The sequence below is a fragment of the Arachis hypogaea genome, chromosome 9 (assembly GCF_003086295.3).
Source record: "Arachis hypogaea cultivar Tifrunner chromosome 9, arahy.Tifrunner.gnm2.J5K5, whole genome shotgun sequence".
In the NCBI taxonomy this organism is placed as follows: Eukaryota; Viridiplantae; Streptophyta; class Magnoliopsida; order Fabales; family Fabaceae; genus Arachis; species Arachis hypogaea.
In genome coordinates, this window is record NC_092044.1 from 113286792 (window position 1) to 113313365 (window position 26574).

A 26574-nucleotide genomic window follows, 5' to 3' on the forward strand; every position below is an offset into this window, starting at 1 on the left:
TCCTGATTTTGCGCCCTATAAATTGGCACTGTTGTTTACTATTTTTATCTAACTTATTACTTATATCTCATTTAAATGTAATTTACTAATTTTACTTTAACCGTAGCTAGCCACCCCTCTAAAATCTCTTTATCATTGAGATCGATATTATGGTTCAAAGTAGAGATGTATTTGCAATGATAACTACATAATATTGATTTTACACTAAGGTGTCACAGTGAGTGTGGCAAGGATAAACCACGAAACAAAATGAATTAATTTGTTCTGTATTTTATGTTGAAATCTGAATGGTCATGGCGATCTTGAGCCTTGACTACCAATTCGTTTTTATTGGCTGGATGGAATCTTTTCAGATTGCAATTCTGGTGGTGACATATGCTAAGCAGCACATTATGAGACTACTATAACCGCTGCATGGTTGGAAAAAAATGTTTATTTGCAAATAAATTATTATTTTATTTATAAAATGTTTGAATGTTGGTAGATTTAAATAAAATCACCTATAAATGAGTCTTTTTTTAATAAAAACTTTACAGTTAAATTTATTTATAAATAAAATAATTTATAAAAATCATAATTTATTCTTTATTTGCGTTATTTAAGGTATGTCTTGATGCGGTTATATGAGTGATGGAGAAAGCAATATAGAAAAGGGAATCTGCAGGGGGTGGGTGTGTTCTGATTTGGGGGCATCCCCATATGTGTGTCAGGGTAGTATTGGCATTTGGCAGCGCCGCTGGACTTTTTTATTTCTCATTTCTCAAGTCTCATCTCTCATCGTATGTATTGTGTAATAAAAAATGTGTGTATATTAAAATTAAGTATTAATTTAATTATTATATAATTATTTTACATACTTTTAATATATATTTATTAGGTAAAAAATATAGTTATAATGAATATATATTATTTTATATATTTTAAATTTTTAATAAGTACAAAATAAATATATTATACTCGTTTGTAATCAATTTTATTTCTTAGGTACAAAATATAGTGAATATGTAAAGTATTTTTTTTATTAATACTCTGGTAGCACGTGATTATTCCCTTGTTTGGATTAGATAGATTCGTGGTTTATTGCTCGCTATTGGATTGGATGGATTTGGTATCTCCATGTCTAAAAAATATCAACTTTATTGCTTGGGTAAGCAGTAACTAGCAAGTACACATCCTAAGACCTAAGCCACTGACACTGTTATACTTTGTTCCGGTGTATTTACGAATGGTTTTGGAGAATTAAGAATGAAAGGAAATATTTTAAAGGACTTAAGTTTATGAGTTTTTTTTTTTTAATCAAACATAAACATAAAAAGATTCCAATCCGCAACTTCTTACTTATTAGATGAGCATAAAAAAATTATGTCATTTGAGTTATAATTTATTAACAAATTTTATTATTTACAAAATGATGATTTTATAATTTTTTTAGCATTTGAAATTCTTTATTTTTAAGTGTTTTTAATTAGATATTTTTATTCGATTTTAATTAGATTTATTATTTTATTCTTAATAAAATAATATATTATCATTTGTTATTATTTATATTTTCATGCATAATATTTAATAAAAGATAAAATTGTAGAAGTATATAATAATTTTTAAAATTTTTAATTATTATCTAAAATTCTCCTTTTACTTCTTTTTTTTCTTTAAATTTTTTTTTACCTCAAACTTGGAAGTAAATTGAGTTGAGTCATATTAGACCAAAGCCCAATTTGAGTAATCAACTTAATTAAGCTCATTTTGATAAAATAACTTAAACAATAAATGACTCTGTTAAAAGTAACTTATAAATAAGTTATTTTGTGTTTGGATTTTTAACTCTAAAAGTGCTTATTTTATAGAAATGTGATGAAAAGTAGAAGTATTATGAGAGAATTCATTTTTTTAACTTCTCTATAAGTTCCTAAATAACTTCTTAGAAAGTTGCAATTTGGTTTTGAAAATTATACCAGACATTAATACTACTACTTTTTATAAGTCAAAAGTTAAAAAAGTTACTTCTAGAGTTTCCCAAACGGGCCCTAAATTCAAGTTTGGTTTTAAAAAAAATAGATAGGGTTATCAATGACACATAATAGGACTTCAACTTGTAGTTTAACTGTTTGTAGAATTTTCTTCTTAGGAGTGTCTTTGTTCATCTTCCTTTTATACGATAATTGAGCTTCCTTTACTCTTGTTTTTCTCGTCATGGAACAAGCAGAGGATAAGTCTATCGAGAGAGATGTCGTTCGTCTCAACCCAGAATATGATGAGAGCTTTATTGAAGGAAATTTGAATATGGTAGGTAAGATTCTCTCTGACAAAGAAGTTAGCTTCAACACGTGCAAAGCAGCACTGCTGAAAATCTGGGAGAATTCGGAGGGAGTGGCGATCTCAGAGGTGGGCAGAAATAAGGTTTTAGTTAGCTTCACGGATGCTAGCAAGGGTGTTCAGATACGGAAAGGTGGACTTTGGAGCATCAGAGAAAATCTTCTGAACCTGCAGACATGGAATGACAGACAATTAGTATATGATGTTGACCACAAAATAATGAAATTATGGGTACAAATTCATGGGCTTCCGCTTCATTACATAACGACAAAATCAACAGAAATTATTGGTAAGAGGCTGGGTGTTGTTATGGAAACAGAAAACCCTAGATGGAATAACATCTTTCAGAGAACCTTTTTTAGGGTGAAGGTAACTTTGAATGTCACTAAACCTTTACCTACTGGTTTTTGGCTAGCTAGAGAAAATTCTCTTGATCTGTGGGTTGATTTGAAATATGAAAGGATTCAGGATAGCTATTGCCTAAACTGTGAAATTCTTGGTCATAATAAGAAGGAGTGTAAGAATCCAATGGCAACAGCATGTTGGGACCCTTTGAAACTGAGGTATGCTTCGGGGTTGGGGGTCAACAGGGCTAAGGCTATTTCTGCCAGGGGTGTAGGGCAGAAAGATGATGAGGAAAACAGGTTGTTGATGAAGAATAAACAAGCGGGTGGAGGAGAGTGCGAAAAATTGGATCTTCCCAAGGAGCAATGGGCAGATGGTAAGTGTTCGGGTGATAGGGCGAGGGGAGAGTTTTAGAGAACTTTTGAATGCAACCTGGAGCAACAAAATATCAGTCATAGAGATAGTCGGAGATCAATGGTACAGATCGATGATGATTTGGCAAGTATATCACCCAGGCGTGATATGTATGAAGACAAACATTCAGGATTGGGTGAGAAAGTAGCAGACCTTTTAAACATGATGAGGAAAGAGAAGGATAAGCTTCAGGCAACAGGAGGGGATAATTGGGATGGTGGGCTAAGGGATGAGGGCAATCAGCTCCGTGCACAAGTGACTGAGAACTATAAGGGCCTACCGTTTAATATGAGAACAACAAAGAATGAGGTTGATTTAGCTGAGCTGATGGTAACTCAGGAAGAGACAGCAAACCTGCAGGTAAAGGAAGGTAGCAAAGATAATAACAGGTGCTTATCAATTAGAGAAGAATTGACAAAGCTTTTTGACAATATGGGATCTCAGCAGAATCATCAACTCAACGATAGAATGCTGCAATCAACAAGGAGGGGGACAGATTGTATGAGTCAAGTTGTTGATCAGTTGTGGAGCTACAGGAAAAAACCAAAAATGAAAAGAATTGTCAATGCAAGCGCCAGAGCTGTGTTTCAAAGGGTGGAAACTAAGGACAAGTATTTTGTTGAGCTACCAGAGGATCAACAAGAAATGAAAGAGGATTACATTGCAAAGGCTCAGTAGAGGAATGATTTCGAATGGGCCTTGGAGCTGGCTTACAACTTGGGAATGCATTTGAACCTCAAAAGAAAAAGGGGATTATGCATCAATGCAGATTATGAGGCAAAAATGAAGGAATCCAAGGGAATTTGTATGCAACAACCAGATAAGAAGTACAAATCTGAGACTGGAACAGACATGGCTGAGGAAGTGGGCCTTGACATGCCCCACCATCAGCCATGATTGTTGTCAGCTGGAACTGTCGAGGAATGGCAGCCCCTTCAACAGTGCATGAATTAAAAAGTATTTGTAAATATCACAGGCCGTCCATTTTGTTTCTTATGAAAACTAAAGCTAGTAAAGCTAGTTGTGATAGGATTAGGAGAAGGTTATGTTTTGATAGCATGTTTTGTGTGGAGTGTCGGGGGTTATCCGGAGGACTTTGTATTTTTTGGAAAAGTAGTGTAAATGTTCATGTTTATGCTTGGTGTGATAATTTTATTAAAACTAAAGGTAGTAGTGGTAATGATAAGGATTGGGAGGCTACTTTTGTTTATGGGCATCCAGATTATAAGAAAAGGAAGGAGTTATGGAAGGAATTATCCTTAGTAAATAATAACTTGGCACAACCAAAAATTTTCATGGGAGATTTCAACGATATTATTTCACAAGATGAGAAAGTATGTCTACACCCTAAACCGAGTAGTCAGATTGAATCTTTCAGAAATTTTGTACATGAGAATGTTGTCTTGGATTTGGAGCTACAAGGGATGAAATACACGTGGTTTAGTAATCCAAGGAATGACTGTGTCACGAAAAAAAGGCTAGATAGGGTTCTTGCTAATTGGAAATGGAGAAGAAATTTTTAACATGCTACGCTTTTAGCCTTACCACCTATTAATTAGGATCATACTCCTATAGTTCTCAATGTTAATCCTAGAACTCGAAGGAGTAAAAATTTTAAATTCGAGGCTTTTTGGGTAGACCATGCTGACTGCGACTCTGTTATAAGGAGAGGGTGGAGCAGGTCTGGAAATACTGGGGCTGACATTTGGACAAATCTGAATCGAAGAACACAAAATTGTAAGGAAGAATTGGTCAAATAGAGTAAAGATAGTTTTAAGCGAGCTGATGTTGAAATAGGAAATTTAAAGCTACGCCTCAAACATCTGCAGGAAGCTTATTATACAGAGTCTCAGCAGCAGGAGATTAACAGTCTAAATTAGAGATCACTAGATTATGGAGACGTGAGGAAAAGTATTGGGGTCAGAGGTCAACGGTAAAATGGTTGAAATTTGGGGACAAGAATACATCTTTCTTTCACGCCTCTACCATTCAAAGAAGGGACATAAATCAGCTAGAGAGATTAAAGGATTCAACAGGTAATTGGGTGTGTGGGGAAAGGGATATTCTCAAGCTAGCAGTAGGGCACTTTCAGGATCTGTTTAAAGCCTCGGAGAAATTGGATTTGACTGCTTGCATTCGCCATATTCCTGTTAAAGTGACTGGGGATATGAATGCGGAGCTCATGAAGGAGGTTACTGATGAGGAAATCAAAGAGGCTACTTTCAGCCTGGAAAGTCTTAATGCACCAGGACCGGATGGTCTCAATAGTCTGTTTTATCGGAAGTACTAGACAATTATTGGTAAAGATATCTGTGATGTTGTTAAGAATTTTTTTCATGATGGTAATTTACCAAGCAGTGCTGGGGAAACCTTTATAGTCGTGGCTCCTAAGATTGATCACTCGAAAACCCTCAATCAGCTAAGGCTGATTAGCTGCTGCAATTTTATATATAAGATTATTTCTAGAATGCTGGTTATTAGGCTTAGAAAAATAATAGATAAGATCATATTCCCCATCCAGAGTACTTTTGTGGGTGGCCGCCTGATTCAAGATAATTTGGTTATAGTTCAGGAAATGTTTCATGATCTGAATAGGAAAGGGGCGAATGCTTCCAGGAACTTAGCTATTAAGATTGATATGAACAAAGTTTATGATAGGATGGAGTGGTCTTTCTTAGAAGCAACTTTTAGGGCTTTTGGGTTTAACCCGCATCGGATAAAGTTGTTGATGAAGTGTGTGAGTCAAGTAAGTTATAAGCTTAAGATAATGGATTTTTATCGACAACTATTGAGCCGAGGAGGGGTCTCAGGCAGGGGACCCCCTATCATTGTACCTTTTTATAATAGCAGCGGAGGTTTTTACCATTGTTATGGATAAGGCTAAAGAAGAGGGCAGAATCTCGGGAGTTAAAATTGTCCTTACGGTACCAGCTATCTCACACCTCCTCTTTGCGGATGATTGTATAATCTTCTCAAAAGACAGTGAGGAGGAAATTTATCAGCTTATTACTATTTTGAATTTGTACATCGAAGCTTCAGGGCAGAGAATCAATTTGGACAAGTCTGGGATCACGTTTGGAAACATAATTCCTATCAGGATTAGAGTAGAAATAGAAGAGATTTTGGGCTTGTTAGTTTGGGATAATCAAGGTAAGTATCTTGGAATCCCTGCTCACTGGGAAAGATCTAAGAATAGTGCTTTCAGTTGGATTAAGGACAGAGTGGTGGATAAGCTAGGAGGGTGTAAACAAAAACTTCTTAATCAAGCTGAGAAAGAGGTCCTCATCAAATCAATTTTTCAAGCGTTACCTGCCTATACTATGAATGTGGTTCTTTTTCCTAAAGGTTTTTGTGAACGGCTTAGTAAGAAAATTGCCAAATTCTGGTGGGCGTCCTCAGGTAAGGAAAGAGGTATTCATTGGAAGAGTTGGGATAAGTTATGTGCCAGTAAAAAGGATAGAGGTTTTGGGTTTAAAGATTTATATTGTCAGAATATAGCACATTTAACTAAACAAGCGTGGAAAATTTTGGAAAACCCTAAAGCGATTTGGGTACAGGTACTAAAAGCTATTTACTTTCCAAGGGATGATTTTAAAGATGCTAAGGTGGGAAGGGCAGCATCATGGATGCGGAAAAGTATTCTTCATGGCAGGAATTTTCTTTTGAGAAATGGAAGATGGTTGATAGAAAATGGAGAGCGAGTAAGAATTCTGGAGAATAAGTGGATAATGAACTTGGATAAGGATCTTGTTGTTAGAAACCTCGATTGAGTTTGTGAAGGATCTAATTCTTAAGGGAGAGGGGTGGAATATGGATAAGTTAAAATTGTATTTTGATGGAGCTTCCGTCAATAAAATTCTTAGAACCCCAGTAAATTTTTTTGGTAGGGAAGATAGTTTTTGCTGGCCTTTTAGATCGGATGGCATTTACACTATCAAGACGGGATATCATGTTGCTAGGAATGAAAGGAGCTTACAGAACAATATTCCATCCACTAGTGAAGACTTAAAAGTCTTATGGCAGGAGATTTGGAAATTAAGAGTTCCTAAAAAAATCAAAATCTTTTTATGCGGGATTCGCATAACATTCTTCCTATCTTTGGAAATATTTTTGATAAAAGAGTCATTAATACCCCTATGTGCCCTATTTGTTTGCAGAAACCAGAGACCACTGAGCATGCATTGCTACTATGTCCTTGGACAAGAGCAGCTTGGTTTGGAGCACAAATTCAATGCTGTCCTATGGCCCTAACAGTTTCTTCTTTTGGAAAGTGGATGATGGAACTTCTAGGAAAAATGAGGCTGAATGTAGGTGCTAATTATGATCTCTGCAGCAGTAAGGTTGGTTTTCTAGTTTGGGAGGTGTGAAAAGCGAGGAATCTAGCAATATATCAGAAGACGAATCCTAATCCTATAATGGTGATTCACAAAGCTAAACTAATGGAACTAGAATTTGCAGAAGTGATAGAGGAACCAGCAAACAATGTAATTACTGTAACGAGATTAGGCAGCAGGGTTACCTGGAGACCGCCACTGCAAGGTTGGATCAAATGCAACGTTGATGCAGCTTTCATTGGAGCTTAATCTGAGGGTACTACGGCCGAAGTGTTCAGAGACCATAATAGAACCTTTCTCTCAGGAATTAACTCCTCCATAGTTGCGGCCTTGCCATTGGCTGCGGAGGTATTAGCGGTTAGGGCAGCTTTAATTATGTCACAAAATTTCCTATTGTAGAAGGTTATCATAGAATCAGACAAATCAGATACTCATTCAGGCACTAAAGTCTCATGCATCAATTGCAAAAATTCAAGTTGTATTGGATGATATACTACATTTAGCAAGAGGTATTCCAAATTGGGTTTTACCTGGGTACCCAGAGAAGCAAACTCATTAGCGCACGAAGTGGCGAAACACACACGCCAGGAAACTCTTCACCAAAATTGGATCATGCATAAGCCAATTTCCATTAGGAATATCCTCCGCAAGAATAATTTGTCTGGTTCAGGTTTGGAAAACAGATCATGACAACTCGACGCTCCAGATGTCAGTGCGGATAGCAGAAGTAGTGATGGAGTTGAAGCAGAGAAGGTCACGACGGTTGCTGCATTACCGGAGGAGTTAGCTTGGGTGGGCTTCGTCACATTGTTCTACGGTTTTCAGATTCCAGAGATTCCAACTCCAAATCATCAGTTGAGCATGCCAAGTGGTTTCATGCAAATTCACCACTTCAGAGGTCTTCTTTGAAGCCATCATTAGTTGCATTAAAACCGCATTACCAGAGCTAGATAAGAAGTGAATCGTTGGAGAGGATGACAGCAACAACAACAACAAGCCCTAATGCAACAAGCCTTGCTTCAACAATAGTAGATGTACCGCCCTGGCATGCTTGCTGCTGCAATGTCTCAGCAGATGGAGCCAGTTCTAGGAGGGAGCTAATAAGAAAAGAAAAGTCCTCTTATGGTTTTGTGGACTATCATGATCGAGCATGTGCAGCCCACTTGCGATAATGACATTGCATGAAAGGCAACTATATGATCAAGCACTCAATGTGAATTGGGCATATTGATCTACAGTGATACCTGACCAATTTGAGAATGATGTCCTATGCTTTAACATGGTGATAGCAGAGAGAGTTCGGGCTTCATTGGCCACCTTAGCAAGAACGGCGCACATGGGAACTGATGGGGATTGTTCTCCGGGTCGGGTGGGTCTGGGATGGTTCGTCCATTTGTTGTGTTTTGGCCCCTTTGTGAACCTAGCACTGTCAAAAAAAAAAAAAACAACGGCAACTTTTTTTTTTCTGTACCACCTCCCAAGAATCAATGTTTGAATGTGGCTCAAAACTTTACAGTGAAGATATTAACCAATTAAATCTAGAATGAAATAAAATAAAAAGATTTATTATTTTTCAAAACTTTATTTTTTTAATTTTAGTTTTATATATACAATTTTTTTTGGGGATCTAAGAGGAATTTACTGCACTCCTGGCGAACTTCACTTTAATTTTTTCTAAAATACACGAAACTCAAATTTTTAAGTTATTATCATCGTATTCAAAAGTAGATAAAAGTACACAAAAACAAGCATGACTTCTTTAACATTTTTATGACAACTATTTTCATAGTCTTCAGAAATACACAAATGCACGGTAATAAGCTATATTTAATAAGGATTTTTTCTATTATAAATAAAAAAAACCATTATTTTCTTTATAAAGATATGATTTATTCCTATATACTCTTGTGTATTCTTATGTATTTTAGAGGCGATGATAATAATTGTCATTGTGCATTGTGAAGCTTAAAAATTTGAGTTGGCCATTTTTTTTAAATTTGAAGTGGAGTTCGTCGTCGGGATGCGGCAAACTTGCTTTGAATAAAAAAAATCATATTTAAAAAAATTAAAATTAAAAAAATAAGATTTTTAAAAATAATAATTTTTTTATTTTATTAAAAAAATCCATTAAATCTATTCTATTCACTGATTATTCTATTCAAATATCAAGCTAATTAGGAAAACTATCAGAAGAAATAATATCTTTTGAGTAAGACGATCTTGTCATGGTTGGAGATTTGGCTGTTTTGAATATTAATTTTAGTCAATAGAAAAATAATCCTATGTTATGCAAATTGAAAAAAAAAAAGGAACATTGGTACAAAACTTATGAAATAAAGTTGATTCATTGATCTAAAAAATATGGTTAGGGTCTAGGAGTGTTCAAATTCAAACCGATTTAAATTAAATTGTTTATTTAATTTAACTTAAATCGGAAATCGATTAAAATTGTATTAATTCGAATTTGATTGGATTTTAATTTTTGCAAATTGCGGAATTGGATAAGATTTCGGATCTACTTTTTACAACCGATCTAATCCAATCAAAACGCACAATGTGTTATAATATTATTATTTTATCATTATGTTTACAATTATACTTATAACATATTCAATTTGTTATACATTTTTATATTTTTCATGTATTATTATTATTTAATAGATGTTTTATGTTCAAAATGTGATTTATTTATTTATTTTAACTAACCTATAATTTTTTATTTCTATTGTTATGTTATCGTTGAGTTTTTAAGATATTGTTAAGACTTGCTATATTATTGTTGATTATTTAAAATTTGATGTTGAGACTTGTTATATATATTTAATTTTTTTAATTTACAAAACCGTAAATCCAATCTAATCTAAACCGTAAAAATTAGATCGGATCGGATCGGATTTTTTTTTAAATCATCAAATCTAAACCGCACTACAAGTAAACATAGTGTTTGAATCGGATGAGTTTTTTTACTCAAAATCGATTCAAATTGCACCAGAAACAACCCTAAATATGATAGATCATCCTTTCTTTTCTGAGTTATTGTTACAGAAAAGTTTAGACATTGGTTCAGAAATGTACCAAGTTGTTAGATTTGAGATTTTCTTAGGCATTATTTTGAACTCTTGATGATGTGTTTGTGCTTACTTCAAGTTTTACCGGCAAAGAAATATGTCAAAATATTTTTTTTGAGTAAAGTATTTTTTTGTTTTTAATGTTGGAATAAGTTTTATTTATGTCCTAACATTTAAATCGTTCTATTTGTATTTCTAACGTTTATAAAAGTGATTTAATGTTATTCTGCCGTTAATTACACACATAAGCTTTAGTTAGAGTTCTAAAAATCTCTTATTGAAGTTAGAATATAAATGTCTGGGTCAAAATTGATGATCCACTCCGGATAATAATTCATTAAAAGTTGAAACTAATCTCTACAATATTTGCATAATTCACTCTTTTTAAGGACATAATTGAACTTAATACAAATTTTAGGTACAATATTAAAATTGAATACATTTAAGTGAGACCTAATTGAGAATGAATACATTTAAGTGAGAATAATTGAAAAATACAATCTGAAATATTAATATAATTAATAGCAAAATAACATTGAATCACTTTTATAAACGTTAAAGATATAAATAGAACGATTTAAACGTTAGGAACACAAATAAAACTTATCCCAAACATTAGGAATAAAAACAATACTTTACTCTAATTATTTTTGTTTCTTATAATATTCTCCAATCGGTAAGCACTAATTTGTAATAATTAACAATGAACTTAGGTACATTAAAATTGTTTATGAAGATAGCAATGTCAATGAATATGTATTAGACTCCTCAATTGTGAAGGCAGAATTAGTTACAAAAGTAGGATAGATGGCATATGATCCATATCAAAGCGTAGTAATAGAGAAAGAATTACAAATAAGAGATTGGAGAACTACGTCTACAAACTTTGAGTGGTATATTTTTTTTTTCTATTTTTCTAAAATTTCCTCTCTCCTCTTCTCTGCATCTCAATTTTTTTCTTCTATCTTTCTCAACTTTTTACGTCTCTTTTTCTCAACTGCTTATAACAAGTTGGATAACACAGCTTACTGGCCAATTTTTTGTACATTTTCAACCTATTTTTATCTCTTATACCATTTTGTGTTTAGTGAATTCGAATTTTACAATTTTTACTTTTTTTTTAACTGTAATTGATTGTTTTTACCATATAATATTGTACTGAATTTATTAGATATATACAAATATTATAGTATTACTCTTTTATAATTCGTCACGGATGTAAACTTTACTCAAAGATTTAGTCACTGATCATGTGTTGTTGTATGTATAAGATGAGATTTAAATTTTTAAATTCTAATATCTACTTAAGTGAACTAATAAACTAATCACTAAACTAATCCAAATTGATTAGATCCTAAAATAGGTTATGTGCTTCGAAAAGCAAAATGGGAATTTCAGTCACTAATCGCGATAATCAAACTAACTATTTTTAATTTTTTGTGATCTGACATTTTATTTTTGGTCACGTGATCCAACATTAATATAGCATTTTTAAAGATTAGTAGTAGTATGTGGGCCCATATGCGTAAAGCCCAAGTCACTGAGAAGGTAAAATAAATGAAGTTGACGTGAGGCCCAAGTTGATGAAGTAAACGTCAACGGAAGTCCTAATCGGGGATAAGAGCCCAAAGGAAAACGAATCTCTCGAAGCAAAGAATCTGTTCCATTTCGAAACGCAAACAGAGAAACGCACCCTGATTCAGAAGCTCACACAGTCACAAGCTCCTCCTTGTTTTCTTTGCCTTCTAATGCATCTAAGTCGCACTTACACAGTTAATTACAGAAATTACCGCTGTCGGAGCTAAAACCCTAAATTCGCGCGTGTAAGAGAGCTTCGCTTTTTTCGATTAGCGCCGCCGCAAAAAATGCCGACGAAGGACGACGGAGCCGATAAGGAGAAGTGCTTCGAGCTCTTTAAGGATATAGGATTGGATGAGGGCACCGCCCGCAACACCGTCGCCAACAAAAAAGTCACCACCAACCTCATTACCGTAATCGACGAGGTAAAACTATTCCGTCTTTTTTAGCTATAACTATTTCTATTTCTGTGTTCTGTTCTCGCACTCTTCAAGTTTCCGTTGCTCGTTGTTTTCTTACATTCGTTTTGTGTTGTTCTTCGACGTGTATTTGTTTTAAGGCTGGTGTTACTGGTGGATGCGACCGAACTGTTGGAAATCTTCTTTACACGGTAATATATTTACTGCATGCAGCTAATTTTAAGCTTACTTGCTTGGATGCCAATAATAATCAGTTAATAAATGAAAGTTATAGTAACGGAGAGAAACGAATAATCTTCATTTCTTATTCTGGTTATTTATCTCTCGATTGTTTGACATGATTATTAATGCTATTGTTTTTTGTTTTTGTGTGGCAGGTTGCGACAAAGTACCCTGGGAATGCCCTGCCAAATCGCCCAACATTACTTCAATACATTGTCACGTCCAAGGTGTGTGAACTATAATATGTTGCTGCTATTTGATGTTCTGGGATTGACGTGTTGTTGCTAACTGTATCATGAAATTGTTCCATCTTGTTGCAGGTGAAAACAGCAGCTCAGTTAGATGCAGCACTAGCTTTCCTTGCTGCCATTGGCCCTGACAAGCTTGATTTGAAGAAATTTGAAGAAGCCTGTGGTGTTGGTATGCAGAGAAAAATCCTTAGCATGATATTAGTTTGATGGCTTGATTTCATTGTGCGTTAGGTTTCAGAAAAAAATATGTGCCATTTTCTAAAGTAGATTGGATTTCACATTTTAGTTCTTTTGTTCTATAGTGTCCCAAGTTTCTTTTCTAAGGTAGTAAGGTTCAGATGTGTTGTATGTATGAGCAGGCATTGAGGTGTCAACAGAAGATATACAAAATGCTGTTAATGAAGTGTTTGAAGAGAATAAGGAGAAAATTTTGGAGCTACGCTACCGAATAAATGGTAGGTATTTATGTCCTTGTAAGAATTTGATATGATGGGTTTTGGCTTCCAGTTTTACAAACTATATATGTAGATTTTCACGCTTACAAATTTTAATCTGGAATACGCATTTAATAATCTTATTGACAAGAGTATTTAATGAATGGCTCACTTTTTTTTTATGTGTTGATGCATTTCTTTGTATATGGCCTGTGCCCTTTTCCCCATCAGTTTTAAATTTATTCATAACTCTCCCTTTTAAACCTACCGATTTGCACAATGCTTATGAACTTTGTTTTTAATTTTATTAGTGGGCGAGTTACTCGGGCACGTTCGGAAGAGACTCCCATGGGCTGATGCAAAAGTTACTAAGGTGATGATGGCTATGAAATGGATCTAACATTGTAGACAGTGGGTTTATTTATATATGTTTTCTTAATACTTTTTAGTTGTGTTGCCCTTTTTCATGAATCAGGGACTCGTAGATGCAAAACTAGTTGAACTACTTGGACCAAAGACAGCAGCAGATGATGAAAAGCCTACTAAAAAGAAGAAAGAGAAGCCTGCTAAAGTAGAAGTGAGCTCTATTTCACTCTTATTTATGATGTTTGTTACAAGTCCTTTTTGGTAATTTTACAAGTGTTATCTATGTAAATAGGAGAAGGCAGCACCTATTGCTGCCCCAGAAAAGCCGCCTGAAGAAGAACTGAATCCATTCTTGATATTCCCTAATCCGGAGGAAAATTTCAAGGTATTTAATTTCATTATTTTGATAATAATTTTGTCCCTGTTCTTTTGTGTTAGTATTCTGAAGCAAATTCTTCACTCTGATTCTGAGCTCAAGTTATATGTGAGCCATTTCCAATGTATTGCTTGCTCATGAAAATTTTATGTGTTTTTTGACTTCTTAGTGCACTTAGCAAATGCCTAGTTGATATCACAATGTTGAGCTTTCAACATTGTAAATTTTTATCAATACTACTATACTAGGATTCCAAGACCCTGATTTTTTTCAGAATTTACTTTTTTATTAAGTTGCATTTGTGCCATGTCATGAGGATCATGTTCATTTCAGGTGCATACTGATGTTCACTTTAGTGATGGTAGTATTCTGAGATGTTGCAATACAAAGGAACTTCTTGACAAGCACTTGAAAGCAACAGGTGGGAAAGTTTTGACCCGCTTTCCACCAGAACCAAATGGATATTTACATATTGGTCATGCCAAGGTATGTGATGTGTCACATTGAGATCATTACTGATTAATGATTTCCATTTGGCAGTGATTTATTGTTATTATTTTTTATCTTAAATTAATGTCAGGCAATGTTTATTGATTTTGGGTTGGCAAAAGATAGAAATGGAGGCTGCTATCTGAGGTGTGTTTATTTTATTATATCCCTTATGTTTAATTTTACTGTCACCAATGTATCTGCAGCCAAAAAAAAGAGGTTGCTGCTAGGGAAATGGAATTTTTAGTTATTTTATTGGTTTCCTTAACATCTTGGACATACTGGAATTAAAAATTGATCTTCAGAGTGCTTTATTGATGACTTGGTGCTATGGTCTGATCTTGTAAAGTTTCTGTGGAGCTAGATTTTCAGTTCCTCTGTATCTCTGCATGATATCTATTGAACATACATTTGCTGATTTGTGGCACTTTCAGGTATGATGATACAAATCCTGAAGCAGAAAAGAAAGAGTACATTGATCACATTGAGGAAATTGTCCGGTGGATGGGTTGGGAACCATTCAAGGTTATTAGTGCTTCCTCCCTTGTTCAAACTGAGTGTTTCTTCTTTTTCTATTATGTGTAACAGCCTTGCACATTTTGCAGATTACATACACGAGTGATTACTTCCAAGAATTATATGAATTAGCAGTTGAGCTCATCAAAAGGGGTCATGCTTATGTCGATCATCAGGTTGACATCCAAACATCTGCAATAAACTATTACTGAACTGTTTTTGTTTGTTTTCTTAAATGCTTCACTGAAGGTGTAAGTGTGGATATATTACAAGTATAAGCTATAAATTGAATCCTTCAAAGTGATAACTCTTAGGCTTTTGATGGTATACGTTGTGTGGGGGGAATGCTTGTGGTGCATAATTATACCAACTAGGACAAAATAATTAATGTGAAATAAATTATGACGGATGTAATTATTCCTACTTTTTATTTTTATGGGGGGTTATAACAATCACAAACACGATCTTATTGAATGATTTGGTTGCAGACACCTGATGAGGTAAAGGAATATAGGGAGAAGAAATTAAACAGTCCTTGGAGGGACAGACCGATTTCAGAATCATTGAAACTCTTTGAGGATATGAGACGTGGACTTATAGAGGAAGGGAAAGCAACACTGAGGATGAAGCAAGACATGCAAAGTGATAACTACAATATGTATGACCTAATTGCGTATCGCATTAAAGTAAGCACACCACTAAATGTGTTTGATTACTCAAATTTTCAGTGAGATTGTTATTTTATGGTATGACCACAAATGCTGTTACCTTCAGTTTACTCCACACCCTCATGCTGGAGATAAGTGGTGCATCTATCCAAGCTATGATTATGCTCATTGCACTGTGGATTCTCTTGAGAATGTCACACATTCAGTAAGTTTTCTTGCAATGAATTCCCTACATGCGTCATGTTAATAGAAAATGGTTCATTGATCTATGAATATTGCACGCAGCTATGTACTCTTGAATTTGAGACACGTCGTGCATCATACTATTGGTTGTTACATTCCTTAGGCATATATCAACCTTATGTATGGGAATATTCACGGTTGAATGTCTCAAACACAGTAATGTCAAAGCGAAAGGTGAGACAACAATTTGGAACATTATAAACATTTTAGAGTTGGGTTATCATAATTTTTCTATTCTTTCATCCCCATAATCAGTGGTTCTTCTTTGTTGAAGCTAAATCGGCTAGTGACAGAGAAGTGGGTTGATGGGTGGGATGATCCTCGTCTAATGACACTAGCTGGTTTGCGCCGAAGAGGCATGACCCCGACTTCGATCAATGCTTTTGTTCGTGGTATTGGAATCACTAGAAGGTAGGATACATATTCCAATCTTTGTATTTACTGTCAGTTTTTCATTACGCTGTTAGTGCCTAGTTCCATTAAAATTGTTCTCTTCCTTCTGCAGTGATGGCACTTTGATATCTGTGGAACGCCTTGAATATCATGTGAGGGAAGAGCTGAACAAAACTGCTGCTCGCACAATGGTTGTCCTAAATCCACTCAAGGTATATTTTACTTTTGTGTTCTCTCAAAAGATGCTGTCTGACCTAACGCAGTTTTATTACTTAAAACTGAAGACTGATTGGTTTGTCTTTTAAGGTGGTAATTACTAACCTAGAAGCCAACTCAGTGATAGAGGTTGATGGAAAAAAATGGCCTGATGCTCAAGCCGATGATCCATCTGCTTTGTACAAGGTAAGATTGAACTTGTCAAAGCTTGTATCTTTGGGTATTACAACGGTATTTCGAAATCAAATGATCCTAGTTGTTCCTATTGAACTATTTTTACTGAACAGTTGTCCTTTTATGGTTGTCATGGACTGATGGTACTACACTTTGAAGTTCATGCCACTTTGTTTTTCGTTTCTGATTATCCTTTGGTCATAAAATTGTTCCAGATCCCATTTTCCAATGTTGTATATATTGAGCGTTCAGATTTCCGGATGCAAGATTCAAAAGATTATTATGGGCTTGCCCCTGGTAAATCTGTGATATTGAGGTTGGTATGAGGTACAGATTAATCTTCTTAATAGAAACTGTAGGTCCCAAATTCAAGATATTTGTTGTATGTGTAGATATGCTTTTCCTATAAAGTGCACTGAAGTTATTCTTGCTGATGATAATGAGACTATTCTTGAAATTCGGGCTGAGTATGATCCTTCAAAGAAGACAAAGCCTAAGGTTTGCTGACTTAACTGAATCCTGTCATCAAGTTAATGCAATATATGATCAGTTGGTGATATATACAAAACTTTTTGTTTTAGGGTGTTCTCCACTGGGTTTCTCAGCCTTCTCCAGGTGTTGATCCATTGAAGATGGAAGTCAGGTTGTTTGAGAGGCTATTCCTGTCAGAGGTTGGTCACTTTTATCAGTCTATTCCTTACATGATTACGTTTACACGCCTACTTGTTTTTTAATTATGTTTCCCTGCTCTGTTTGTTTAATCACTGTCTAGAATCCTGCCGAACTTGACAATTGGCTTGGCGATCTAAACCCGAACTCCAAAGTGATAGTTCCCAATGCATATGGCGTGTCCTCACTCAAGGAAGCAAAAGTTGGGGACACGTTCCAATTTGAAAGATTAGGTACTTTACAACTTGTGTTTGTTATTTGATCCTTTTAAGTGTGCATGTTTGCAACGAAGTTTATAATGCGTGCATGATGGATGTTGTAATTGTTTGCCCAATATATGATCTTTTTATATCTGTAATTCCAGGGTATTTTGTGGTTGACAAGGACTCTACTGTGGAAAAACTTGTTTTTAATCGGACTGTGACCCTAAAAGGAAGCTATGGTAAGGGTGGAAAGTAGGATTGTCAGAGCAAGTTACAAGAGCAAATAATCCATTTACCATAGATACAAAAATCAACTTTTGTTTTTGGGGTTTACGCACACATTGTAAGGCTTTACTGTTCATGTAGTTTATGTACATTGTTCGCAAGAACCAACCAAACTTCATTTATTTAATTACATGTTATGGTTTTGTGGTTTGAAGGTTGTATTCGTTATGTTTACTCGGTTAAGTAAATACAATATTACTGTTATTTTGACACCACTTTTGTGTTCATAGTTCATACAGTTAAGTCGCTTTCACGACACTGTACAGTGTACACCATTTCGTTAATCCCAGGGTATAGGGACGAGGGCACCCATCAGCGTTAAGCGTGTGTGGGGATTGTTTTACACTCTTAAAACTGAATCATCCATTAGCATGATTTGCTTAGCTTTTGCAACCCCTAAATCAAATTGTTTTGTTCTTTTCAAAAGCTCTATCCGAAACGTTACCAGCGTTTTCACCATTTCGTGCAACAGGATATAAGTCGTCGATGTATCAAACTATTATCTAAAGCATATCAGTGGTGTTGAGATCTTCTTTGGCAAACAGTAGTGTTGAGGTCTCAATTTATAATTTCATGCATATATAATTAAATCTTTCGCGATGATCCTCTTTTTTGGATAATAGTAACACTCATAATCCAAATGGGAAAAGAGGAAAGCAGTTCAGAACAGTAATAAGAAACATCACAATAAAAAATAAAAAAGACAATCCTAATAAATATCACCAACAATCCGAAGGTCATAACCACAAAATAAAAAGAAAAAATACAATACACATCCAACAGCGGCGGTTATCAACACAGTCCTAAAATACTTTCACAATTCTCTTGTCATGTCTTGTTTTCTTTTGATATCCTAGTATTTTGCCATGCTTTGTTGTGGAGTAATTGGTCTCAACTCCATTACTCCAGCTGTCATAGTCAATTGTCGGTGATTTCATGTTCTGACTGTAGTGATCTTTGTTGGTTACCTTTCGATGAATACTAGAGTTGCTACTACGTTCCAAGTCAAAGAAAGGAACCACATTTTCGTAGTCCTCCAACTTTAATCAGTTTAATAGAATTTAAGGAGGATATTTAGATCTAAAATATTAGTCAGACTGTAGCGCGTACTGTGTACAGTGTACAGTGGTCATCGTGTATAATTAGGTACATCATCACAAATTCAAATTTCGCAGCTGTTAGTTTGTTTTAGATTTAGAATATAAACTGGCAGTGAAAGTGGACATGTTTCATTGTTTCCTTTTAAAGAAATATTCGTAATACCCAAACACAGGTGTCAAGATTTTCATGCTGACTTTCATATCAACTGCCAGGAGTGCCGCGTCTCACCATCAAGAAAGCTTAACTAACAAGAAAGCTTTTATAATAAACATTAATAATAACTTAGAATTCACCTCTAAACATGCAAATCTCTCTCTTCATTTCATCCATTCATGCTTTAGTTATAAAAAATGTATGCATATTACTGTAATTTAGAAGAATATAATGGAATGGCCATGCATTGACCTTCGATGAAAATGTGACAAGAGAAATGATAGTTTATTATTCTTATATTTTTTTCATTCCAACTAATCAATCAGCAACCCAAAAGTAGTTATTCTGTTATATCTTATATGCTATATCACTAGGGCATATTGAACCGTATACTCATCACCTCCTAAAAAATATAAAATTAGAAACCTTATACTTATTTTTACACTATAGTATGCATAGTACTCTCAACGATACCATGACTCCTCATCATAAAACACTTGCTAATTAAAAGACACCTTAGATAGTTAGATATATTCTCAAAGTAAGCTAAAGCTAAGGACCTTAAGATTACCGATATGATACCAATATACCAAAAGCGCATTGCAATTTCCATTATATTCTTCGTAACGTAGTGAAGGAAGAGTGGAAGACTTATTAGTTATTACTTTGTTAGTGCTTTTCACTTCAATGGACAATGGGACCTATGTCCAAACCCCATATTCACTCGTTGACAAATTTTCAACCTTTTTCCTTTTGTGAGGTGAAGTTCAATTATTTAGGATGTGGGGTCGGTGGCTTTTGCCTAGGGTGGCATCACCGTACCTTAGCACACACATACATACATATGTAAAAAGAATTTTATTTTGATTGTTTATTATTTTATCATTTAGACAAAATGATACAATTATTTATGTTCAATCAAATCAACTACATCTCATTGATCACGTCACTTGGAATATCAAAACTCTTTATTTAAAAGTAGATTGAATAATTAGAATCCAGATATATGTACTTAAGGGCTGCAATAACCAATCAAAGAAAAAGAAAAAGAAAAAAAAAAGATGACTCTTGCTAAGCAAAGGGTAAATAAAGTTATAAAATGAAACTAAAGGCTCTCCCTATAGTTTCATAATTTCTAGGTTATGGAGTTTGGTCTATTCACGCTTACATTTGATAGAGAGATGTTGATTTGATTGATGAAAGCATAGGAATGAGTATTATTTTATCTATATATCCATCTAACCGATCTAATCTCTTTTGCTTTCAAAGGTTCCAATTCTCTTGAATAATGAATAATTAGAGCACATGCACATGCTGAGGTGCCACCATTAATATTTTTTTTTTTGAAAAAAAAAAAACTTTTTTCCCTTATTATCTGAACCAACTGGGTACGGCAACTTATCTAGAACTGACACATTATCACTTATATATATGACACCTATGGCTTTAATTGAATTTCTCATGAGAGAAAATAGAGAAAAATCAACAAATGAAAAAAGAGAAGAGTGAAAGGGAGATTATTATGCTCATGGCGTAGACTTATTAAGTGGCTGCAAAATTAGCACGTTGGGGGAAAGAATCATGCATGCACAAGCTAAGTAATAAGCATGACGATTGGCGGCTTATTAAAGCATGAGTAAAATATGAGTCATTTTATTTAATTATTATTACTATTTCCTTTGCTAAATGTTTTTGACCCTACAACACCAATGCAGGCCCCTGTTTATTTTCCTATGAAGACTTTGAAAATAAATAATATATTCCTCTTTTATTAATTTTAAAAAATACATACAGTTAACGGTGTATGCAATATATAGCTGTGATTCAATGATTTGGTTGATGTTTCTTTTCATGATTCATAGAATAGATAGAAAAAAAAAATAGTGTGTAGCAGACAAAACTTTAATACAAGTCATTTTCTATGGGAAAACAGAGAAGTCACGCCCCTTGATCTTAGTGCAATAACTAAATTTAAAGTTTATCTATATAGCTTCCTCTGATGTTGCTTTCTTAGTTTCTTTCAATAGGTCACTTTCACACTATCATGCGCATGATGAGAAACCTTGAATTTGATGTTAATTTGAACCGAGTTATAGTAGTTTTCATTCTTATTTTATTTTGTTTTCTAAGACCACCTTAATTGGCACATCTACATCGATCAATCTTCAAGTTGCTGAAATAGTTTGTTGTGATTTCGTGGCACCCTAGCCGTTAATTTAGCAAAGGATAAGGATATTTGGTTGTGGTTACTGTTTTAAAGTCGTATAACGAGACTGAATTTTTGGTTAGTCAAAATTATACTTTCGCCATCTTCGATTAATTAACTAATAATAATAATTTATATACGTGCCACTCTCTTGGGAAGTATCTTTAATGATTGTTGAACGACTTCTAAATCAAGTTACTATTTTAATCAGAGATATAGGGGAGATCTTTGTTCTTATTTAGTATATACTTTACTTGTGGATTTGACTGAATAGTGCTAATTTATATTAACATCTTATAAATATATATTTTATTTAAGTAGTAATCTATCATTTATTTTAAGTTTAGTTTAATTTGGATGGATTCTAATTTTATAAAAAATAATATAGAATTAAATAGCAAGAGTTAGTTGTAATTGTATCACTAACATTTAGAATAAATTGATAACTATATTATATTTATAATAAAATTTGAAAGTTGAAGGTATATATTTGATGTTATGAATCATCACATATTATTCAGATTTTCAAGAATTCATTACTTTATCAAGATATTTTAAACTTAAAAGGGTGGGGGGATATTTGAAGGAGGGCGAATAGTGACCCACCAGGCCACCACTATGAATAATTGGACCCTAGCTAGGCAGAATGACTGATTCTAAATTTAATTTACGATAATATGTATGAAAATAAACTATAAATTATTAAATACAAATATACAATCAACGTCTTGTTCAACATTATTTATCTCCAAAATGAATAAAATTGACTAGACATTTTATCTTTGCACAAAAAGTAATACCTATATGGCTATATTGCATGCATTTCCAAGAAGTAAAAGTGTATTAATTATTAAGGCATAATGCAATAATTGCAGTTTATAGACGCATAAAATTTTGAGAAAGTCTAGAGACTAATTAGTGATGTAATCAATGACAGACTGCAGTTAGTTACAGAAAAAAAAGTTTAAGAAAGAGAAAAAAAATATACTCAACAGAGTTAAAGTCTAATTTTATCCTCACCTCATTAATAATTTATAGTAAAAAAAAAACGTTAAGCACTTTTTTTTGTCCTTAAATTCTTGGGTCAAAATTAAAATCATTCTCGATCTTTTTTTCATATTAAAATTATTCTCAACGTTACAAAACGTTATAAAATTATTCTTCTATCCATAAATAACATTTTTTATCACAAGTTCACCCTTAAAAAAAATCCTTCACCCCCATCCCCCACTAAATTCCTTCATCAATCATTATCATTACCGAATCTCTTTCTTTCTTTTTCTTAGACTTTTTTCTTTTTTACACCAAATTACTTTTAACTGAAAAAAAATTATAAAATAAATAAAAGAGGCAGAGAGTATTTTTTTTTTTTTTGGTTTCCCACGGTATCCCCCAGCCCGGCAGGCCAAGGACTAATCCGCCGCGGTACTGAGCTCCATTTAAGGGTTTGCCGCTGGCCAATGGGTTATTTAAAGGGGATGAGAGAAGAAGTGAGGAGGAATGTTCGATTGGAAGGCCTTTGAACTCATCTTCGTCCAAAAATCAAAGTTGGTGGGCGGCAGTTTCGAGAGATCGGAGGTGGGGGTTTGGAATCAAGTTGGGGATCGATGGGAGTAGGAAGAGTGAGGTCAGTTGTGAGAGGTTGGGAAGGTGAAGAGAGGAGAGTGGTTGGATCGATAGAAGCGTCTTCGAGTTCGTCGTCTTCAGTTTTAAATCCCTTGACATGGCGGCGTTGTGACGTGTTCTGGAAAGGGAGAGGCGGCGCTTGTAGTAGCTGTTGGCTTTCGACAGACAGTGACAGTGGGTGGCAGTTGGAAGAAAGAGGAAGAAGGAGGGTGGAACCGGCGCACTGAGAGTGCGACGGCCAAAGGTTGTAGTCACTTCCTTCTTTTTTTTTGTTCTTTTTTTTAAGAACATTAAACATCATTCTTTTTTTATTTTTTAATTTTTTTTGTTCCTAATTTTGTATCTGAAGTTACGGTTGTTGATTTTTGAATTGTTGCTAAGTTTAAAATTTCTGTTAATTTATTTTGGAGATGTTGCTGTTGCTATTGATTCATTTTGATTTTGCTGTTGTTGAAAGTGTGTTGCTGGTGCTGAATTTATTGAAATTGCTGAATTTGTTATTGAATTTGTTGTTGCTGAATTTGGTTGTTGCTGTTGCTGAATTTAGTTTGTGGGTGGGTGATAGTGAAGAAAGTGTAATGGTGGTAGTAGTGATGGCTATGAGAAAAGAAAGAGGGAGAGGGAGAAAGATGCAGCGATGATGATGATTATGCAGAATTGTCTTAAAGGGAGCGGGAAAGGGTGAAGGTAAAGAGGGTTTTTTATTTTTGTAAAATTGTCCAAAAAATATCGTTTATGGACAAAAGGACGATTTTATAACGTTTTATAACGTTGAGGATAATTTTAATACGAAAAAAAAGGTTAGGAATGATTTTGATTTGGATCTCATAGCTTAAGGAGGAAAAAAGTACTTAATCCTAAAAAAACCACACAATCTCTTATTTCTATTTTTATTAGTTTTAGAAGTTTTTTTTCTTAAATTTCAGATGTTTCTATATATATATATATATATTATGTTTTTAGCCTTCTTTTGACCTTACCTATCTATTTTACGATTATCCATGTAAGTGTGAAATAATTTTCTATTTTTGCTTTTGTTTAACTTCTTTTTCAAGGTTCCTAGATATGAATTTTTTTTCAACTATATTTATATAAGTCTTTTTTTTAGAGGTCGTAATATTTCGCCACCTCTACTTTACACTGTGTGGTAAGATATTACACTTTTTTTAATTTTGGATTTTTTTTATAATTTTTGATATTTTCTACCTAATTTTTAGATGTTCTTTTTCTAATATTTTTTTATGTTTTATTTTGTCAGATTTTTTTATTTTTAAAATAATTTTAGATATATTTTTTTTGTTAAGTTTTAAAAGTTTTTTTTAATACGTTTCGGATGTTTTGTTTTATTAAAAAATTTTATAATAATTTTAAAAATAATTTTAAATTTTGTTTTAAATTTTGAATATTTCTTTTTATTAAATTTTAAATATTTTTTATGATAGTCCGAATTTATGTTTTCTATAAAAAAATAAAAAAAAGATTAATAATTTACTATAATTAACTACCTCCTTAATTAATTACTTAGCAAAATTGTAAAATTGTTGTAAAATTTTAAAGTTGAAATTCAAATATGATGCACAGTAACATTCAATGACAGAGATATTTCTTGACAAATGGAAAACGATACTTTTGTTCTCTTCTTTAGTTTGAGTGCCAACAACGATTTCTTTATTGTCATCGAAACTGAAAATAAAAATAAAATTATACGAGATGCAATTTTTTATTCGATAGATGTGATATATAACTAAATAATTAATTTGATCACAAAATAAATTAAAATAATAATGTAAAAATGATTTCTTATATATTCTATTTACATATCTCAATATCATGTGTTATTTCAGCTAAATGTTTTTGGCATACGATATAATCGATTGAGCCAATATTACATGATGAATAAATATTATTATTTTTTATTAATATTTAATTAATAATAATTTATATTTATATTTATAGATATTTCATTTATAAAATATATATATAATTTATATTTATATTTATTAAAATTTTATATATATAAATTAATATAATTTGTATTCATATTTTATAAAATTTATACATATAAATTAATAAAATGACAGTTCAATATTTATACTAATAAAAAATAATAAAAATTGATGGTCTAAAGAGTTTCTCATAACCGATTATTGCAGAAGAAGCAAATTATACCAAATTCGTCCTTAGCTTAGTTTGCTTAGCGTGTCAAATTATGCAAAGTGATTTAACTACTACTAATTGAGTGATGCAGGGAAATCATAATTATAAGCATTCCATTGATAATTTGATATATCGTTATTATTAATTGATGTGTATTTAAATTCTTTTAAATTAATAAAAAAAAGAAAAGTGTGTTGATTATTAAAAATTATTAATATCAAAATAATGACTATTATAAAGTGCAGATACAATATAATTAAAAGAATTATATATATATTTTACGTATTTCTAATTCAATTTATCAAAAATTAGTTGCTTGTTAATAGATTGATGCATATACAAAACAGTAGTCAAATTTTTTATACTTGTTTATACAGACAAATGGGTTGACCATTCGACTATCCCATATTAATTCAAAGAATTATATACATTTAATTGATAAATAATAACAATAAAAAATATTTTAAACATTAAATGCTAAATTTTAAATTATTGATATTATTAATAAGAACGTGTGAAAATTAAATGTCTTTAAAATCTAACCTTTAATGGGATATAGTTGCTTTCATGTTTTAAGTGGAGGATTCGAAACTATGAAAAAATCTATTGATGAGAAAGCGAAAAAAATGATATTAAATTATAATTGGCAAAACAGATACATGCATGTTCGATCGAAAGGAAACTAAGGAAGAAATATAGTATGTAATGAATTAAGGAAACACTGTTTATGTCACATGGTTGGAACAAAGTTTGGGATTCGCCAGTAAAGTAGTTTGTGAAGAAACTTAGAAATGCCATGAGCTAAGATTTCGCTGGCTCTTTCTTTCAACCAACCAAGAATCCATAGAACTTAAAGAAAAGAAAGCACTCGTGACTTCCAAAAAGTTCAAATTCTTTGGTCACATTTCATCACATGCGAATAATATACATTTCGATTTCTTATTAGTTAGTCAATTTCTTCACTCACAAGCTGTGACGTATGTGTGCCCACTTATTATGCCATCATTTCTAATATTGATCATATAATTTGGACTCTAATTATTAAAATTGAACATGTTGTTCATATCATCAATTCTAATTTCTACAACTGAAGATGAATAATAGTGGCTACTGGTTGTAAAAAGTATTGTCTTATTTTATGAGTGTCACTTTAATTTGTCATAATTCATAATAAGATGTGACTCCACTATTCTTTTTTCTTTCTTGGATAACAGACTGGATTTAAGTTAGTTAGTTTTCAAGCAGCAAAATTCTTATTTTTAGGAAATAGACATAAGAAACCAACATACACTGTCTCAGTCAAATTACAGAAGCATACATAAACCTGAAATAGGGGGTGTAGGGGACCATTA

The 26574-nt window shown here is 33.1% G+C and overlaps 1 protein-coding gene across 1 annotated transcript; it reads left to right on the forward strand.

The window, feature by feature from the left end:
- Window positions 1–12058: 12058 nt before the first annotated feature.
- On the forward strand, window positions 12059–18194 carry LOC112712074 (glutamine--tRNA ligase). The gene is made up of 23 exons (XM_025764858.2): window positions 12059–12480; window positions 12615–12665; window positions 12852–12923; window positions 13017–13116; window positions 13307–13402; window positions 13693–13754; window positions 13857–13958; window positions 14040–14132; window positions 14457–14609; window positions 14704–14759; window positions 15047–15137; window positions 15218–15304; window positions 15617–15814; window positions 15903–16001; window positions 16082–16213; window positions 16314–16450; window positions 16545–16644; window positions 16739–16834; window positions 17038–17138; window positions 17215–17320; window positions 17404–17493; window positions 17595–17724; window positions 17856–18194. The coding sequence occupies exons 1-23, from the start codon at window positions 12343–12345 to the stop codon at window positions 17948–17950; spliced, it is 2385 nt and encodes a 794-aa protein (XP_025620643.1). The 5' UTR covers window positions 12059–12342; the 3' UTR covers window positions 17951–18194.
- The last annotated feature ends 8380 nt before the right edge of the window (window positions 18195–26574 follow it).

Coding starts and splice junctions, on each gene's coding strand:
- LOC112712074 (XM_025764858.2), top strand. CDS start 12,343: ATGCCGACGAAGGACGACGGAGCCGATAAGGAGAAGTGCTTCGAGCTC. Junction 13,959..14,039: donor AGAAGCCTGCTAAAGTAGAA/GTGAGCTCTATT, acceptor CTATGTAAATAG/GAGAAGGCAGCACCTATTGC. Junction 16,451..16,544: donor GGTATTGGAATCACTAGAAG/GTAGGATACATA, acceptor TTCCTTCTGCAG/TGATGGCACTTTGATATCTG.